This window comes from Tiliqua scincoides, chromosome 5 (assembly GCF_035046505.1).
Source record: "Tiliqua scincoides isolate rTilSci1 chromosome 5, rTilSci1.hap2, whole genome shotgun sequence".
Lineage (NCBI taxonomy): Eukaryota > Metazoa > Chordata > Lepidosauria > Squamata > Scincidae > Tiliqua > Tiliqua scincoides.
Window position 1 is genome coordinate 119719907 of NC_089825.1, and position 19131 is coordinate 119739037.

The window sequence follows — 19131 nt, forward strand, 5'->3', positions numbered from 1 at the left end:
AAAAAGGAATTAATTTACATTTCAAATTTGAATAAATTTACATAAATGAGCAAATTAGAGGTGGAACTTATATGAATGAATGAAGGTCTTGCAATATTTCAAAGCCGATAAAAGACCTTGCACAAAGCAAGGCCGGCCTTTCCATCGCTGCTGCTGCTGCATCACAGACATGAAACAGCAAGCAGTGGAGGGAGTCCTCATCCCACAACTCATGCAAGAGATTGAGCAGTCGCCCTCATGCTGAGAGCAGCTGTGTCAGGCCAGCACGGGCTCCAGCAAGTCTCTGGAGGGCCAGAGGCTCATTGGAGACTGGGGGCTCCCCACGGACCAGATTGGGAGTCCCCAAGGGCCACAAGTGGCCCCCGGGCCGGGGTTTGGGCACCTCTGACTGAAAGTGAGAAATGTTGATGCTTAAAAAAAGAATGGCAGCTCAATCTTATGTGTGTCTATTCAAAAATGTGGTAAGTTACATTATCTTCAGTGGGGTTTAATCTTGGGAAAGTATCTATATAGTATTTCAGCCTGAGTTACTTTATATATCCAGGCCTTCGTATATGTAGTATCTTAAAAGAAAATCTGAAGATTGGCCGAAGGTAAACGTAGTTCTCAGGGCTTCTCTGGTCCATGAGGAGGGGACTGATATCAGGTAAAGCACAATCCCACTACTTGATTATTAGAATTCCAGCTCAGAACTTCTCTGATTCTCTACTTCACCTCCTGGCTTCTCCTCATGTATCCCTTCAAGATTATGCAGTAATAAAGGACTCACATTATTCATCTCTTTAAAGCAAAGACTCTCAGAGTGCTGTATTCTATACCCAATAGCAAATTCCAGGCATGTGTAATAAGACTGAAAAACTCCAGAAAAAGCTCTAAATGGCAGGCCCAAAACCCAGGTAATTTTAACCAGCCATCAAAAGTATCTTAGAATAAATGGAAAATCAGATTCATCACTACAGTGAGTTTTGCAAAACAACATCTGGATCCTATAAAATCCAAGATCAGCAGCAACAACCAAAGCTGGCACAAGAAGGTCCAAAACTGCCACCTAACATCCAGTGTGGTATCTCATACAAATTGTAATAGGTGCGACTCACAGGCAGATAGCTAGCATTGATGTAATCTGAGTTTGGGTCTCCAGGCTTGGGGGTGAGCAGGACTCGTGAGCTGTCATCTGTAGAGAAAGCAAAAGGAGTTAAAAAGACACTTGTGACGACCAGAAGTAAATAAACCTAAAGAAACCCCCCCCCCAAATGGAGACAAACACCTGACACTTCTGTAATTGGTGAAGAAAAACAATATGTGGGAGTGGGAGGGAAGGGCTTGCAAAACTTCCTTTTACTGAAAAATTCCATTTACTGAAATTATTTGAAACATTATTGAAATTAATGAAATTATATAGGGACAAAGGTCTATTGTCCAATGATCACAAGAGACCATAAACACAGGAATAATAGCTGTGGAACAATATAAAAAAGTCATATTTAGAAATGGGGAAAGAATGGCAAACATGAATAATCAATGCTTTACTGTGGTTGTCAACATTTTTGGGGTTAAAAAAATCTATATTTTTCCTTCTCTTCATCTCAGAATTTTGTTAGGTTTAGATAATTTTGCTATTTGTCATACCTCGGCAATTCCTCAGTTGTGGACGTTTTGTGATATTATGCTGTAATTATGGCAACATTTGTTACGTGATGCCAGTTCTTGGCAATTATATTGTGAAGATGATTTATCAGGCAGCCTGGATCTTGAGCTCTGGGCTCAAAGAGCAGCCGTGTCCTCCAGCATCATCTTCAACAATATAGTACTTTTTTCTGTGCCATCTGTGCAGTTAATATGATTTAATCCTCACTGAGTTGACAATAGGAACCATATATAATTGAAGTCTTATTTTGGTAGTGGTGATGACTGAGCTTCCTTCGCTCCCTTCTTTTCCCCCATATGTTTATCTTAAGGAAAACCTTGGCAGAAGGTTCAATAGGAAAGAGGCTTCCCTAAGATACATTGAAATCAGCACCATTGCAGAAAGACTGCATGGCCAAGCGGACAGGTTGTTTGTGGATGTGCTGTCTTCTTCATCTCTAGGTCCAACCAGGACAGTAACTCCAACCAGCCCATTGGCTGGGATTTACATGCACCAGCTGATTAGGCACATAGGCATCCCAATTGACCAGAGTGATCGTAAAAGAGTACTATTGGATGATACAATGACATACCAGTAATTGAACCGGGCAGTCCAGTTCAATGTAACTCCACATGTGGCAATGCAGTGGCACCAACGGGGCGTCCACTGCATCCTGCAAGGGAGTTTTGACCTCCAGTGGCCTCCTTGGGACAAGCCCCTACTGGACCAATTGGTCTACTTGGATCTGCACCAACAATATGCATGTGGACCTGATCTACCCTGCTCCCTGCCCCTGTTACTGCCCAATTTTGCCCACCCCAACCTCCCTCCCACCCTACCTGCGCGATCCTACCTCAGTCCACTGCTGCACAGAACCAGCCACTCGCCGCTTCCGGCAGTGGTCAGCCCTGTGCTCCAGCGTGCCATGCTTTGCAATACCAGAAAGTGCCTAGCATTGCCAGAATGCTCATTCCGGCAGCACTGGATGCCATCAGGATTGGGCTGTAGCTATCTCAAGGATGCTAGTGCACGTTCTGCCTTAGCTCCCTCACGGTCTCCATCTGTGTGTGGTCAAGAGAGTCAGAGATCGGCATTTTCCTGTTTGGTGCTCAGTTCTCTGAGACCCATTGATCTAAAGCAGTGATTTTCAACCGTTTTCATCTCATTGCACCCTGACAAGGCACTAAAATGGTCAAGGCACACCACCAGGTTTTTGACAATTGACCAGGCACTCCATGCTGCCATTGAGGGCTCACATTTCCCATTAGCCCTATTAATAAATGACCTTCCCCCAAATTCCTGTGGCACACCTGTGGACCACTCACGGCACACCAGTGTGCCACAGCACAGTGGTTGAAAATGGCTGATCTAAAGGTTACACCCAAAGTTATCTCCCTCTAGTGAGATGTCCAATATGAAGGTTGGCTCTTCAGTAAGGACAACAGATGCAATCAGAAGGAAAGAGTGAAACTCACATGGTAGAACGTTGCTATAGCGATTTTTAACTTGATTTTCAGGCCGCTGTGCCACACTCCAGGGCTGTCCAGTCCCTACGTCCTGCAGTTGCTATGGAACAAGCAAGGAAGAGGGACAGACTGAATCAGCTGAGCAGCGAAGAGAGGTTGCCAAAAACAGGGAGACAGAACCACACACAGGCACAACAAAATATTACAATGTGGGAGAGATAGTATCCTCCATACTATTGTCTATTTCCGCCCCAAACCGAAACTGGGGCTGGTCCCAATATCCCAGAACACAGGAACAAGCCTCCCTTGCCAGCCAGACAGACTATGCACTTCATCATGCAATGCTCTCTTAATGAAGACAGGATTCAAGACTGCTGACATAGTGACACTTGATGAGGAGAGATGTCCCATGATGCAACGGCCCTTGAGAGGAGACACGGATGAACAGTTTCTCTTCCCGAAAGAAAATAAATACGCCTATTGCTTAATGCTATATGTTAATTATAATATTTGAAATGAGGCTTACTCGGACTTTTCACATCTATCGCTCTGTGGCTTTCAGAGGCTGCAATCCTATCCACACTTACCTGGGAGGAAGCTCAATTGACTGTAATAGGACTAACTTCTGGGGAGACATGCTCAGGATTGGGCTCAAAAACAGATGTTTTTTTATAAACCTTTGTTGCTGTTACAGTTTGCACAGATGTGTTATGAACTGTGTATATTCAAAAATGTTTTTACTCTGTTTTGTCCTATTGATCATTTTTTATCTGTTTTGTTCATTTGTACGCCACTGTGGATACCTAATGTATAGAAAGGCAAGGTCAAAACTGAAGGAACAAATAGATAAGAAAAGAGAGAGAGGGTGAACCCTATTTAAATCTGGTCAGGGGCAATGCTCAGACTACTCTTCCTGAGAGGGAAAGCAATTTATATGTTCCATTATGCACTGCTCACCATGGAGAAAAAGCCATCATTACACCATGCCATCATGCTATGCTGTCTTAGCACAATGAACAATTTTTTCTTGGGTCACGGTAAGGCGGTAATCTAAACATATCAAAAGGTGGGTGGCTTTGGTGAGATAAACTAAGCTTTTTCTTTTCTTGATAAAGTCAGCTGACCTCATATATGCAAAATCAATAACAAGTAACCCTTATTTTGTAGACCCCTCCCTCTCTCTCTCTCTCTCTCACACACACACACACCTCCCACCATGGAAAGGGGAGGGGTATCCCTGATACACTACTTGAAGGGGGAATGATCCTCATGAAATAAGCACAGAAATACCTCTTACCAACATCATAAGAAAGTCTGGTAGAGTGAAAATGCCCCCTTTCCCAAGATGCATTGAGTCCACCCTCATACCTGGTATTCCTGGGCAAAACCAAAGGCACTATCAGAGAAGTGTTCTGAGCAGTAACACGGGAAAGCCGACACAGAGACAGGGGCAACAACTCTGCAGAGGGGGAAGAGAAAAGGGATCGGTTCACAGGTATATACCTAGAAGTGCAGACCATGGAAGGAGTTGCAGCTTAGGAGTTCAGGACCTGGGCAAAGGACCAAGTTCAACCCTTGGCATCTCCAGGCTGGGCTAAAAAAAGACCCCTGCCTGAAGCCCTAGAGAGCGTCTGCCTGAGGCAATAATGAGCAAGGACAGCCAAGTATCTGACAGCTTCATAATATGAATGTCTTCAGGTCACCACCAGAGGCCTTGCCCTGCGTTTCACCTTCGTGACTCCTCAGCTGTCTTCGGCTTCCCAAAGATGTTCTTCCCCCTGCGAACAAGACAGCAAAATCAGAGCTGGCACCTGGTGGCATCCGTTGGTGCCCTCCCCCCATCCAAAAAGGGCATGTGAGATAGATAGATGCTTTCCTTAATAAGCTTGTGAGGGATCTTTAAGTTCTAGTGAAGAGGGGGAAAAGAACAGAGAAAGAGAAAGAGAAAAAACCTAAAGAAAAACCAATTGATAGCTTAACCCAGGGTGCACTGAACAACATATTCACCGGACGCATGGGAAGAACAAAGCTGTGTTTGCTCGTCTCTCCTGGGTCCCCAAATATCCCAAAAAAGATCCCAAACAACACTTTGATTTTTGCACAAAGTGGTGATATGTTTTGCACATGTGGGGAAAGATGGGCAAGGACAAATTCTGAATAGTCACTCTCTTTGCTTACTCAGTTCTCTTGCTGGATTCCCCTCGTCTGTGGAACTCACCGAGAAAGGAAGGGGGGCTAGCTGGGGATCGAAGACTGCGGCTGCAGGCAGGGAGTTAGAGTCTGCACACGCAATGAGCTTGGCAAGCTCCCTGAGACTGAGGCGGTTGTGGGAGCAAGAGACGTGCAAGGGGAAAACCCAGTGAGATCAGGTCCCTATTGTTCATTTGCTCCCCAAACATTGTCCTGCTGGGAGTTGCTGCCAAGCTAAGGCAGGCATAAGTGATTCAGACAAAGCACAAACACAACTTTCAGTCCCGTTCTTAATTCTCCATCCTTTCCTGTGATTTGGTTTGAGGCTGGAAGGGGAGAAGTGTGACAGGGTCATGGAGGGGAAAGTATTTTAAAAACCTGATTCAGCTCCATACTCTGCTAGCATTAACCCAGACCAAAGACACATCTCTATGGCACCCCAACATTTTTAGGGGTACAGATTACAAATGCATTTATTTATTTCTCTCTCCGCCTCTTTTAGTTGTTGTTAATGCAAATCTCTAGTCTTTCCGGCTCTGAAGAGCAGCTCAAAAACATAAAAACTAGAAAGAAGTCAGAACCTAGCTACAGTTCTATCAGGGGTGTAGCTAGAGGGGGTGCAAAGCGCTAAATTTTGCAGGGAACCTCACAGCAGCGTGCAAGCAGTCTCTCCCCTCCCCTTCAGAGTCATTTGCCTCAGCATTCGCCTCTGTTTTGCTCCCACCCCTGAAGGGGATAGACTACTTGCATGCTGTGGTGAGGCTCCCTGCAAAACTTAGCGCTTTGCACCCCCCCTAGCTATGCCACTGAGTACAAGCTTATATTAGGTTTATGCTATTTTATCTGCCTTGGCTTCCCTCAAAGAATCTTGGGAGTCATCGTTTGACAAGATGTTGAGAATTAGTGATCTTGACCTTCTTTCCCTGGCAAATTAATAAATATTATACCAGTGTAAACCTTTCGTATCAAGACTGTTTTAGAAGCTGGAATGGAGCTGAGTAATTCTTCCTGCAACTAGGGAAGGGGCTTTAGAGCAAGGTGGAGTGTCACCCTCCCCATGGACAGCAGCGGATCAATACATTCTACAAAGTCAGCTGTGCAAAGGAAACTGGCTGTCTCCTTTGCTGAACTCCTTGGTGTCTCTGAATTCAGCGTACCCCGCTGGGGGCAATAATACCACGAAAAGGAAGCTTACATTATCTGGCTCACTTACCCTCTCCTGAAATAGAACAGCAGCAGGCCAAGAATTACCAGGAACAGCAGCACGAGACACAGAGCTCCGATTACAACCCCTGAGAGCACAGAAGGACGATGTTGAAGGTAATGACACAACTGTTGGGTCTCCCAGGTGAAGGTGTGGGTGTAATGTGTATTTTCAGAAGTGGGGTGTGTGCATCAGGCCATGCAGTGGCCCTCCCATCTCTTAACCTTCTCAGTGCTATAGTCCACCACTCTTCCTCATCTGCTTCCTCCTTCTCCAACCCAGAGAGGAGACCAGCAGCAGAGGTGAACCAGAAGACAGAATTAGGTGCTATTTGGAGTATTTATATGCTGATTTTCTTAACCATGATGAGTAACTCAAAGTGGCTTACATAATTAAAAACTTTTTAAAAAAAAATTACAGTCCACATATATATAATTTTACACTAATAAATAGTTCAGAAAAATCTAAAATAATAAAACCTAAAATCTAAACACTAGGATAAAAACAAAAGCAATGGTGAACAGGCAGCAACTAATCATAACTTTAAAGAACCCAAGTGAAGATCCAGAAAACTTCATCAATAAAACCAAAGACCTAATTAAAAGCCAAATTGTATAGATGTGTCTTATCCCAGAATACCTGATCAGCTACCTGAAGCAACTGCCTTGGGGCCCAATCCTAGCCAATTTTCCAGAGCTGGTGCAATTGTACCAATGGGGCGTGCACTGCATCTTGCGGTGGAGGGCAGACACTGAGGCCTCCTCAAGGTATGGGAACATGTGTTCCTTTACTTTGGGGCTACATTGCGGCTGCACCGGTGCTGGAAAGTTGGATAGGGTTGGGCCCCAGTTGGCCTCATGAATGGCTGTCACAGCTCTGACCGCTACACCACACTGGCTCTCCCTGTTTTGGTTAGTAGATTGTTTTAATCTTATCGTAACACTGAAATCATGCTATGGATGCTGTGGGCAAGGCAGCTTATTGAACTTGGCCCTGACTCTTTCCTGCAGTTTTTGTTTCAAGGATACTTTCCTAGACAAAGGACGCAATCCTAACCAATTTTCCAGCACTGACATAAGGGCAATGCAACTCCAAGGTAAGGGAACAAACATTGCCTTACCTTGAAGAGGCCTCCGTGACTGCCCCCCAGCTGCAGGATGCAGCACACGCCCCATTGGCACAGCTATGCCAGTGCTGGAAAGTTGGTTAGGATTGCGCCCAAAGGCTAACTTTGCCTGGATGATTCCACCAGCTGCAATGAGATCTAAGGGTGCCACTGAAAGGATTCTAGACCTCACCTGTATTACTGGTGGAACACAAAGTGGAACACTTTATGGGTTTGGACGTTTCGTGCTGGTCGTACCAGAAAGTTGTCACCACAATCTGGAAAGTTAGGCCAGGGTGCAGGTCCTTCACCGCCACTGATGTCTTGTTCTGGGTGTCTTCTAGAAAGCCAGGCCCAGAGACCTGGAATGTGGTGACTCCATACTCCTGGGGATATGTCCAGGACACATTCAGACCGCAGTCCCGTTTCAAAGGCAGGCAGACCACAGTGTCCACCTGTGCTGGCTCTGGACAGACAGGAAACAAAGTGGACCACGACAATTTATTTGTTACATTATATACCACCATCATTATATACATTATATACATTATATTATACATTATATACATTATATACCACCATACCGTTGAGGTTTCTGTTCCCTTCTCTCTTGCAGTCTCTGGACTAGGAAATGATGACGGGGCGGAGAGGACGAAGAAATGGTGGGCCAGAGCTACAGCCCACCCCTCTCCTCCTAAACACTTCCTCTACACCTCTTCATTTTCCAGTCCAGAGAGTGGGAGTGGGAGATCCCCTGCCCATCATCTACCTGAGGTACCTGCCCCAGCATAGGTGGTCTGGCCCTGGATTCCCACCCATTAGAATCCCAGTCCCTCTGATGTGGATTCTGCCCATCCCATTCTTTTGCTTCCTGTTCTGCCCAGCTCCCCTGGCCCACAATGATAAGTACTTGTGGACTTCTCTAGCTGAACCGCTGTGCTGTTCGTTGTCCTGCTTTTCGCTGTGGCCACGCTGATCACAATGAAGGTGTAGTTGGTGCCTGGGATAAGCCCATTCACTGGTACCACTGGGTCACTTGTCTGATAGGTTTTCCTTTCTCCAGATCCCACTGACATCTTCTGCCAATAAAGCTCAAAATAGCTGAAACAAGGTTCTGGGGGTGTCCACGACAAGGTAGCATCTGTCTGGTTGATGGCACAGACCCTGAAGTTCGTAGGTGGCAATGGGGCTGTGTGGAAAAGAGAGAAAGTGTGAATCAAGTCACAAAGTTTTAGAGAAAAGTGCAGAAGTCCTGGCTTCTCCAGCCACGGCCCCTTCCAGGGCCAGCTCAAGATCTTCTGACACCCAAAAGATAATGCTGTGCCCCTTACCTGAAGAAGTGTGAGCTTCCCACTATCCACTGTTCTCTCCCACCACTCCCCTCCCCTCCACATTTCTTCTTCCTTTCTGTCTACTTCTTCCTTTTCCAAGTCAAGGATGCAAACAGGCAGACAGAGATGGTGAACCCCACCCATCTACTGCCTGAGGCAATTGCTTCAGTTGGTCTCATGGATGGGCCGGCCTTGCACTCTCCTTGCCAGGGCTCCATGGCCCCTGCCACCTTGACTCTAATCTAGCAAATACTCAGTGCCATTGTTCTTTCGGCCAAGTCCTCACAGAAGGCGGATGAGGCGGCCAAACTGTGTCTTCAGACTGTCCTGCTTCTAGACCAAGGGTGTCAAACTAGTTTCGTATCGTGGGCCGAAGAGCATTCATGATGCCTACTGAGGGCCAGAGATGATGTCATTAGGCAGGAAGTGATGTCATTAAACAGGTCACAACCAGAAATAAGCACTTTTTTTTTCCTCACTTAGGAACTCATTAGCTGCAAATGACAGAAGAGAAAACATGCAAAAAATGATCAGGTTTCAAGATATGGGAGAGCCCAATTAACATGCTGGCTGCCCTTTCAGCAGTGCCACCTCAGCACTGCTCAGCAGCTGAAAACTCAAGGACCAGAAGGAAAGCTTCAGTGGGCCGCATCTGGCTCCCGGGCCTTATGTTTGACCTCCCTGATCTAGGCTGTACCACTTCAGGTTGTGGGGGGGGGGGGGCGATTCACAGGACTGAGGGCGCACATACATGCAGTCAGCAAGAAGCAATTGGCTGCCTGCTTCTGCTGGGGGGCAAACTCTGCTCCCCCTGTCTGCTGAACATAAGAACATAAGAACAGCCCCAATGGATCAGGCCATAGGCCCATCTAGTCCAGCTTCCTGTATCTCACAGCGGCCCACCAAATGCCCCAGGGAGCACACCAGACAACAAGAAGACCTGCAAGGCCTCCTGGGAATTGTAGTTAAGAACATAAGAACAGCCCCACTGGATCAGGCCATAGGCCCATCAAGTCCAGCTTCCTGTATCTCACAGCGGCCCACCAAATGCCCCAGGGAGCACACCAGATAACAAGAGACCTCATCCTGGTGCCCTCCCTTGCATCTGGCATTCTGACTTAACCCATTTCTAAAATCAGGAGGTTGCGCATACACATCATGGCTTGTACCCCATAATGGATTTTTCCTCCAGAAACTTGTCCAATCCCCTTTTAAAGGTGCCTAGGCTAGACGCCAGCACCACATCCTGTGGCAAGGAGTTCCACAGACCGACCAACCATCTCCAGATTCCATGCAGATACTCGCCTCTCCTCCTGTACTTTGGAACGCAAACAGTCCCTTCCTTAAGTACAGGTGAGAGCCCAGAGGTCCGTAAAGTCGAAACCTTATTTATTCATGCAGTGTCACGAAAACTGTGAACAATTGTCTGTAGTGGCTGAAGAACAGTGTAAAAATATCTACTTCTATATTTACTAAACAATGCTTACTATTGAAATAGATAATAATTAACTCCCTGGTGAACGTACACTCTGTGGTAACCTTGCTTTTGCGTGTGTGTGTGTACTGGACAAACTGGGCCTTAGAGCAGCTTAGACTGGGGGGGCTGCATTTGCATTAGTTTCATTTTACAACTTGCATTTTACATTTTACAGTGTTACCCATTTGCATGTGTGTGAGTTGGCGAGAAACACAAGTCCAGTTCTATGAAGGACTCTGCTGGCTCTCCTTCTTCCACTACTTCTGCCTCTTCCAATTGCAGCATCTATCTCCATCCCCCAAACCAGCATCTCTCTCTCTCTCTCTCTCTCACACACACACACACACAAACCAGTGCTATCACACCTGCAGAAAAATGTTGGAGTGGATGGATGGATGGCAGCTGGAGCAACTGTTACCCTGCACATGCCCAATCTCATCTGATCTTGGAAGCTAAGCAGGGTCAGGCCTGGTTAGTACTTGGATGGTAGACCGCCTGGGAATACTGTGTGCTGTAGGCTTATACCATAGTCTTTCGAGACTGAAGGTTGCCAACCAGCTGTGCAAAAGCACAACACAGCTGCCTAAGTTCCTGCCTAAGGGCCAGGTTATCTTAGAGATCGCCTACTCCCGTACAATCCGGCTCGTCCTCTCAGTTCATCAGAGAAGGCCTTTCTACAAGTGCCGCTGCCTAAGGAGGTACGTGGGGCGTCGGCAAGAAACAGGGCTTTCTCAGTAGTGGCACCAATGTTATGGAACTCCCTTCCCCTTGACTTGAGAATGGCTCCCTCTCTTGAGACTTTTTGGCGAGGCCTGAAGACCCTGCTGTTTAAACAAACCTTCTGACTTCATGGCCTTATTATTAAGTTGGGATGTCTCTGTGATGGCTGTCCTTAACTCAGGCAATACATCTGTATGTGTTTATCCCTGTGGTGATCCAGTGAAGTTTCTGCAGCCCTCCATGAAGGCAATGGCGTAGCTGGACCCTCCGGCATCTGGGACCATCTATGCCATGTCGCCCCTGCCAGTGCCTGACCTGGAATTAATTGCAGTGATATGATGTCACTGTAATTACTTCTGAGAGATGTTCTGACACACAGGGAGGCCACGTGTGGCCTTCCTGTACCTCAGAACACCTCAAGAGACCTTCTGGAGACTTCCAGTTTTTGCCAAAAATTGGAAATGCCTTTTGGAGGCCTCCAGAGGCCTTTGGAGATCTCCAGGAGGACTTCTAAGGTGTGGGGCATGCCTCCGAGTGCCCGCCTGCCTTGGGATCCACCATCAGATCCCAAGTTGGCACCCCCTCAAGGTGTGGTATCCTTGGCAACGTACTCCCCTTAGCTACACCACTGCATGCAGGTGTAGAGGACAAAGCAAGGGAATCAGCCTGCACACCTGACCTTGCCATACACCTGCATGTACAGTCACAGCACCCTGGCACAGGCTCCCCCAGGAAAGGTAGTTGCTGCCCCCAGGGAAAGGGAAAACCCAAAACAGTTGCCCCCTTCTAATTCCTTCTCTCTGAACCAAATCACTGGGGGTTTCTCGGTACAGAAGCTGGTTGTTTGGGAAGCAGCCAGGAAGCCAACTCACCTGATCAGTCCTCTCCACCTACGCACCCCACCTTACAGCCTTAGCCCTGAGCAATCTGTAAGGGAGTGAGGAGCAATAGTTCTGTGCTCCAGCCTGAGAGAACAGGACGGTGAGTTATCAAAAATGGAAGTAGCTTATTAAACAGGGAAAAGAGGGAATTAGGCCCAATTCAAACAGGCCAAAAAAACAAAACAAACAAACAAACACAAAAAACCAGGCACTTGAAAGTAGATAAATGAGACCTTAAAATTAGAGGGAAATGAAAGAAAATCTTAAGTTGTATGCCTTTGTTCTGTACAAAATTAGGAAATATAAACCAAAACAGAGGATTCCCCAATACACAACTATTACCCTGCACATGCCCAATCTCATCTGATCTTGGAAGCTAAGCAGGGTCAGGCCTGGTTAGTACTTGGATGGGAGACCGCCTGGGAATACTGGGTGCTGTAGGCTTATACCATAGTCTTTCGAGACTGAAGGTTGCCAACCAACAATTACACTTTAGAAACACTCTCCAAAATTCAGGGTGAAATTCAGATGCGAAGGATCTCAGGAGCATCCCTGCGTTAAAGTTGAGCACTGTGCAAAGCCCAGGCCATGCGGCAGCCCTCCTAAGAGTCGCGCTCACCTGTGAGAGCCCACTCACTGACTTCGGAGCTTGGGACGCCATTGATCCATGAGGACACATTCACCAAGTACAGGTTTCCAGGCTGGAGTCCGTGAAGTATACAGCTGATGTTGTTGGTGCTTTCGTTCCCTATTACCGTGTTGTTTTCATTGGCCCAACTCACCCGATACTCATAATCCTTTCTGTTGAGGTCTTGGGGGGCAAGCCAGGAAATGGAGAGGTTGTGAGTACTGTTGGATGTTCCAGTCACTGATACATCCCTGGGCTTGTTTGGAGCTGGGGAAAGAGGAGGCTCATTTAATACACAGCACCGGCTTCTGGCTTTGGAGAAGTCAAGCACTGCCCCATCGGGCACTAAGAAAGCAACACATTCCAAGTCACAACCCTCAATGCACTCGCTGAGGATGCAGACCAAGCAAGACAGTAGTGATTGGCCAGGATCTGGGAAGTACTAATCACTAGCAAGAATTAATTACAATGTTTATTATGTAAAATGCTCCTGTGTGGGGCTGGCCCAAGTTGTCCTTGCTCCTGAGGTGGCACAATAATGCTGCCCACCTGTTACTTGTTGAGGTGTCATCCTCTGCTGCTTCCTGGATTGGAAAAGGAAGAGAGGATGGAGCAGAAGTGTGGAGGACAGAAGAGTGGTAGGCCAGAGTGTTGGATGCTGTCCCATCACTCTCCTCTCCACACTTCCTCTTCTGTTCCATGCCTCTCTTTTCCATTCCAGGGACTAGGAGGAAGAGGAGAACACAAGAACATAAGAACAGCCCCACTGGATCAGGCCATAGGCCCATCTAGTCCAGCTTCCTGTATCTCACAAATGCCCCAGGGAGCACACCAGATAACAAGAGACCTCATCCTGGTGCCCTCCCTTGCATCTGGCATTCTGACACAACCCATTTCTAAAATCAGGAGGTTGCGCATACGCATCATGGCTTGTATCCCGTAAGGGTGAATGGATGGACTGAAGTGTGCTTCCCCCTACACCAAACTCCTGCCTGAGGCAACCTCCTCCTCAGCCTCATGGACAGGCTGCCCCTAGCTGATCGCTGTTTGCTGCAGCCCTTTGTATGGATCTCTGGGGAATTAGCTGTCTATACGCAAACAGTGGTACAGCCGGTGCCAGATTAAACTAGTAGCAAAAGCGGCATATGACACAGGCCCCTCATTTTCAAGGGCCCCCCACTAAAAGCTTGCAAGCTGTCTCTGGTGAAATGGGCATCTCACTTCTGGCTATCCTGTCGTTGACATGTCGGGGAGCTGCATGCTGTACTGTACATAATCCTTACAGACGTCATTACTAACATGAATAAATAATTGCATTCAAATTTACTGTAGGCACAATCTTATTGTGCCTGAGCACTGCAGGCCCCACACTGGATTAATCTGGCTCTGGGTACAGCTTGTGATCTAATTTTGCTTATCCAGTGCTGTTGTTTTTCTTTCAGATGTACTTCACTTCTGTAGTAAATCATGATTCAACAAAGCTTTGCTGTCCTTCGGGAATAAATGTGTTCAGCCTCTCTTTTCACTCAGTCTCTCTCTTCCTCTGAGTTTGTTTGGTTTTTTTGATTTAAAAAAATAAAAGAAAATGTTTTCTAAAGCCCACAGGGCCACACTTTACTCCGGTGAAGCTTCGGAATCAAGCGTTCATGCAAAAACGCATTCATCAACAAATGGCTGCAACCACAAGCAATAGGTGAATGCCCCCCCCCCCCTGGTGGCATTGTAACAACATCTCAATCTTTTTCCCAAATGAAGTGAGTACAGGCACTCATTCAGCTGTGAGTGAGTAAGCCCTGGGTCACATGTGCATGAACACCACTTGGACCTTGGCAGCCTGAACGTGAGAAACTCTTGTGAAACTTGAGCAGAGATTTGCGAAGATACGCAGGCTCAGTCTGTGCCATTATAGCGTTGACATCCCATTCACACAAGCAATGCAGCTGTCAGTCATTAAGTGATGAACGCACATGAGCGAAACCATCACTGGTGTCAGGAGAGCAGTGGTTGCCAATCTGTGCTCCGGGGACCACAGGTGATCCATGAGACCCTAAGAAGCGGTCCGTGAGGTCTCAGGAAAAAAAAAAAAAAGATGATCCCCTTTGAGCACTTTCAGTGTCTCACCAAGTGAGCACTCCCCCATGGACCACTGAAGTGTCAGCTGCGGCTGTAGACTACTTAGTCCATTCTCTGCCCTCTCTGGTGGTCCAGTGTTTGCTGAAGTGCCAGCTGCAGGAGGGTCCAATCTCCACCCTTTTTGGTAGTCTGCAGAGAGTGCTCACCAGGCAAGATGCTTCCCCGTGGACCACCAGAGAGAGCACAGAATGGACGCCCTCCCCATAACTGGTATTTCCAGCATCTTGCCAAGCATTCCCCCATGGGCTACCAAATTGAATTGCATTTTTGTGTGTGTTGGGGATGGAGGGGTTTGCATGTGGTTCGGAGGCAGCAGCCAAACATCCCTCTGTCATGTCTGAACCCTGATCTTCTGAGAACCTTCTCACCAAACAATATCTTGTTTCTGTTTTTAGGCCGAACTTCCATTTAATTTGAAGCAATCTTTGTCAACTTACTATATGAGTATCAGCAATTCACCAGTCAATTAATGAGTTAAAATTGCTCATGTACTTAAATCTGAGTATTATGTGTGCAAGACAGACAAAAAAAAAAAGCTTTCTATTTGCTTTCTCCTTCCTTTGCTTAATTAGCCAATATCACATCCCTCTGTACTCATACTTCTTTTCTGAATTAAAGATCCCCAAATATTTTCACCACACCCCTCCACCTTGCAGCCTAATCCAATCTTACCTGTGGTAGCATCTATACATGTCGGAATGCTACAGATATCATTGGCAATGGCCCAAACCACGACTCTATAAGTGACTCCTGCATCCAGACCGCTCCTAGTCACATTGTATGTTCTCTCGAAAGAAAAACTGCAGTGGTTTAGAGGGGTTACATATGACCAATTAACCACACAGGTGTAGATGTCTTGGTGACGGTCCTCCAGATTGCTCACATTGCACGGGTTCCTGGCGGGAAAACTGCAGTTGTGTAGAGAAGTTATGTTTGACAGACCAACTGCATAGGTGTAGTTGACAGTGTGACGGTCCTCAGGTGGTATCCATCTAATCTCCAGTGAATCCACTGTGCGCTCTTCTAGCTCAACCTTCAGGACTGGAGAAGGTTCTGTGACACAAGAAAGGTGTTTCTGACAGGGTATAAATATTTGAAAATGAAATAAAGCAATGCTGGTCAGAAAAATGCCACACACTCAACATTGGTCAATAGTGGGCACTGTGCATACATCACACAGCCAGACTTGTCAGGGTGACCTTTATCAGGCTGGAAGGTAGCGGAGGGATGCCCTATGCTCCAGTCCTCTGAGTTCTCACACAGTCATCATGCAATGCCCCACAGTAAGTACAGCCACCCAGCAATACCAGCTGCCACAAGGAGGTGATGACAATGGAACTCACGGGTGGCTTCATAGATGGATTGGCTGCAGTTTCTATTCCTGGACCTGTACACAGTCATGTTGTAGCTCTGCCCAGCAATCAGCCCTGAGACATGGGCTGTAACCTTACACCGGTCAGGTGAATGTTGCCAATGAAGGATTATAGAATTGTTTGTCTGCTTCCTGGCAGTCGGCTCTGAACCTGTGCAGAAAGAGAACGGCAAGAGATAAAACAACGAGCCCACTGCAGCCATCCCATGAAACCCTCCCCCCCCAAAAAAATCCATTAGACCAGCATTTCTCAACCAGTGGTGGTACTTGAACTGTTGGCCAGTGGTACACAATTGCTCCAACCTTTCCCAAGTCGCTCGTGAGAACAGTGCAACACGATTTTGCTTTCCCTTTATATGGCCGGCAGGTCAAAAAACTGGTTTCAATGACGGAAGTTCTCAAGTATGCCATGAATAATATTTTTGTCACCTCCATTCTAATTTGAAAATACAGTATGCATAACTTACCTAGGCTGCAATCCCATCCACACTTACCTGGGAATAAGCCCCATTGACTACATTGGGACTTAATTCTGAGTAGCCATGCTTAGGACTGGGCCCCTAGTCATTAAAGATGAATATATTTTCACAATACAATTTTGGGCCAATCCTATCCAACTTTCCAGCATCAATGCTGCTGCAATGCAGCCCAGAGGTAAGGGAACAAACATTCCCTTACCTTGAGGAGGCTTCCAGACTTGCCCACCTCCACAGGAGGCAGCGTGTGGTCCATTGGTGCACCTGCATCAGCGATGGTCCAAGAACTAGTCTGTCCAAGGACTAGCCCTTACTGTCCATTTTATCCTCACAACAATCTCATTTCTAATATAGGGGCATCAGGAGACAAAGGCGGAGAAAGTTGCATTAAACCAACATTTCTCAAACCATGGGTCGGGTTGCAATTTGATATGTGGTGGGTCATGACCCGAAACTCAATGTTCTGCCACCAAGCACTTTTGGGAGCCTCCGGAGGCTGCTTCTGGGTCGCACCAAGCTTACCAACTCCACTGGCCTCCATGGGCCCCAAAATGCCTTGCAGAATCATCTGGAAGCAGCTACCGTTGAGCAGACACAACTTCTGGTTTGAGGCTCAACATCTCTCTTCTTTGAAAATAAATATTGGCTGCAATCCTATCCATACTTTCCTGGAAGTAAGTCTCATTGAACACAATAGAACTTACTTCTGAGTAGACATGCATAGGATTGGACTGATTGTCTATGCATGGTTGTGGTGGTGGTTAGTGTGTTGTTGGCCAAGATTTGGGAGTGCCAAGTTCAGATCCCTACGTAGCCAAGAAACTCAAGGAAGGTCATCATCTGGCAATCCCTTAATTAGCACCCACTAAAAGGACACAGATGGTTGGCCACAGTAATGGTACAGTTAGATGTTGGCTTTGGATTTTTCATGGACCAACTCACAGTCCAATCCTATGTGTGTCTACTCAGACTAAGTCTCATTGTGTTCAATGGGGCTTACTCCACTTTCACTCCCAGGAAAGTGTGGATAGGATAGGGTCTCAGCTATTTATGATAGTTGTCTATCTTGTAATGAAGATAAGATGAGAGGAGGAGAATGGTGTAAGCTGCCATGAGTTCCTTAGAGCAGCATTTCTCAAACAGTGGGTTGCAATGCAATGTGTAGTGTGTTGTGATGTAATGAATGAGTCACACACTACAAAGCCTCTGGAGGCTGCTTCCAGGTTGTGTGGGGCCTGCAATCTACTCCATTGGCCTCCGCAGGGCCCAGAATGCCCTTGGAAGCATACCAGAAGTTGCAGAAGCAAACCAGAAGTCACTTCCAGACACTTCCTCAAGGCATTCCAGGGCCCAGTGGAGTGGGTTGTGGGCCCAGCACAACCAGGAAGTAGCCTCCAGAGGCTCTCAGTAAGGCTTTGCAGTGTGACACACTGCACATTGTATTACAACACACAGCAGAGGTCGAGGTGGGTCGTGATGCTAAATGGTGTGGGAAACAATGCCTTAGAGCAGGGATCTCCAAACTTTTTGGCCAGAGGGCCGCATCAAATGTCTGGCACGGTTCTGAGGACCCCCCAAAGAATTTAAATATAAAATTTATATAAATAAATTAGAGGTAGATATGTGAATAAATGGGCTCATTCATCCAACCTCTCTGGCCCTAAGAACACCCTCCAGACACAATCAGAGCACAGTTCCAGTCATGTTCAGCAAAGTGGGTCAGGGGCTTTCAGGGGACAAGAGGCTGGCCGCAGGCCAGATACAGACTCCCTGCAGGCCTCATCTGGCCCCCGGGCCAGGGTTTGGAGACCCCTGCCTTAGAGCAGTGGTTTCCAATTTTTTTCAACTGGCGGCTCCCTTGACCCACTGAGCAATTGGCTGTTGCTCCCCATTAGGGCTACAAATCTATATATTGTATAGGGCGGTGGGTTTTTATCAAGGATTCCATAGCTCCCCAGTTGGTTTCCTTTGTAACTGTGCAAACTGTGTAGCACAGTTTGGGAACCAATGCCTTTGAGGAAGGGTGGGATAAGATGCAATAAATAATAATGTACAATAATGTAATGATTGGGAAGGGGGTGGCAGGCTGTGATTGGGACCCAGGCTCGGAAATGAGTCCCTGGTTAAGAGCTGGCATTGTTGGTCTGGAACCTGGTCATGGTCACAAAATGTGTGCTACAAAATGTAGCAAAATGTGTGCCGATCAGGCCCTGAACCATGTAAGCATGCGTCCTAGGGTTCCCTACGATGGCACACAGGACTCAGGGGTGCACTGCCCCCTCCACTTTGCCCCCCCCCCAACAAGAACCAGATTTCCTTTGGCACAAATTGTGGCTTTTTGTCCTTACACATGCATGAAGACTGATTGAACAATTGCAGGGTGGAGCTTTCAAACACACACTCAGCACATGGACTATCAGAGAAATTGCTTGCACTGCTGTTGCACGTCAAATCTGGTACTTCCGACTCCCCGCTGCTCAGATTCACTGTGATGGTTTCACCATCCGAGGGACAGCTCATA

The 19131-nt window shown here is 46.9% G+C and overlaps 1 protein-coding gene and 1 pseudogene across 1 annotated transcript in view; one reads left to right on the plus strand and one right to left on the minus strand.

The window, feature by feature from the left end:
- The window catches only part of PTPRH (protein tyrosine phosphatase receptor type H), a 32543-nt gene that overhangs the window by 10148 nt on the left and 3264 nt on the right, over positions 1–19131 (minus strand). The window contains exons 2-11 of the mRNA XM_066630346.1: positions 16106–16285; positions 15705–15815; positions 12621–12896; positions 8503–8781; positions 7786–8058; positions 6497–6575; positions 4824–4871; positions 4462–4552; positions 3103–3193; positions 1098–1174 (exon numbers count right to left, since the gene is read on the minus strand). Coding sequence (XP_066486443.1) covers positions 1098–1174; positions 3103–3193; positions 4462–4552; positions 4824–4871; positions 6497–6575; positions 7786–8058; positions 8503–8781; positions 12621–12896; positions 15705–15815; positions 16106–16285 — 1505 coding nt within the window. The remainder of the gene's footprint in view (positions 1–1097; positions 1175–3102; positions 3194–4461; positions 4553–4823; positions 4872–6496; positions 6576–7785; positions 8059–8502; positions 8782–12620; positions 12897–15704; positions 15816–16105; positions 16286–19131) is intronic.
- Positions 12329–12445, plus strand: LOC136654853 (5S ribosomal RNA; annotated as a pseudogene).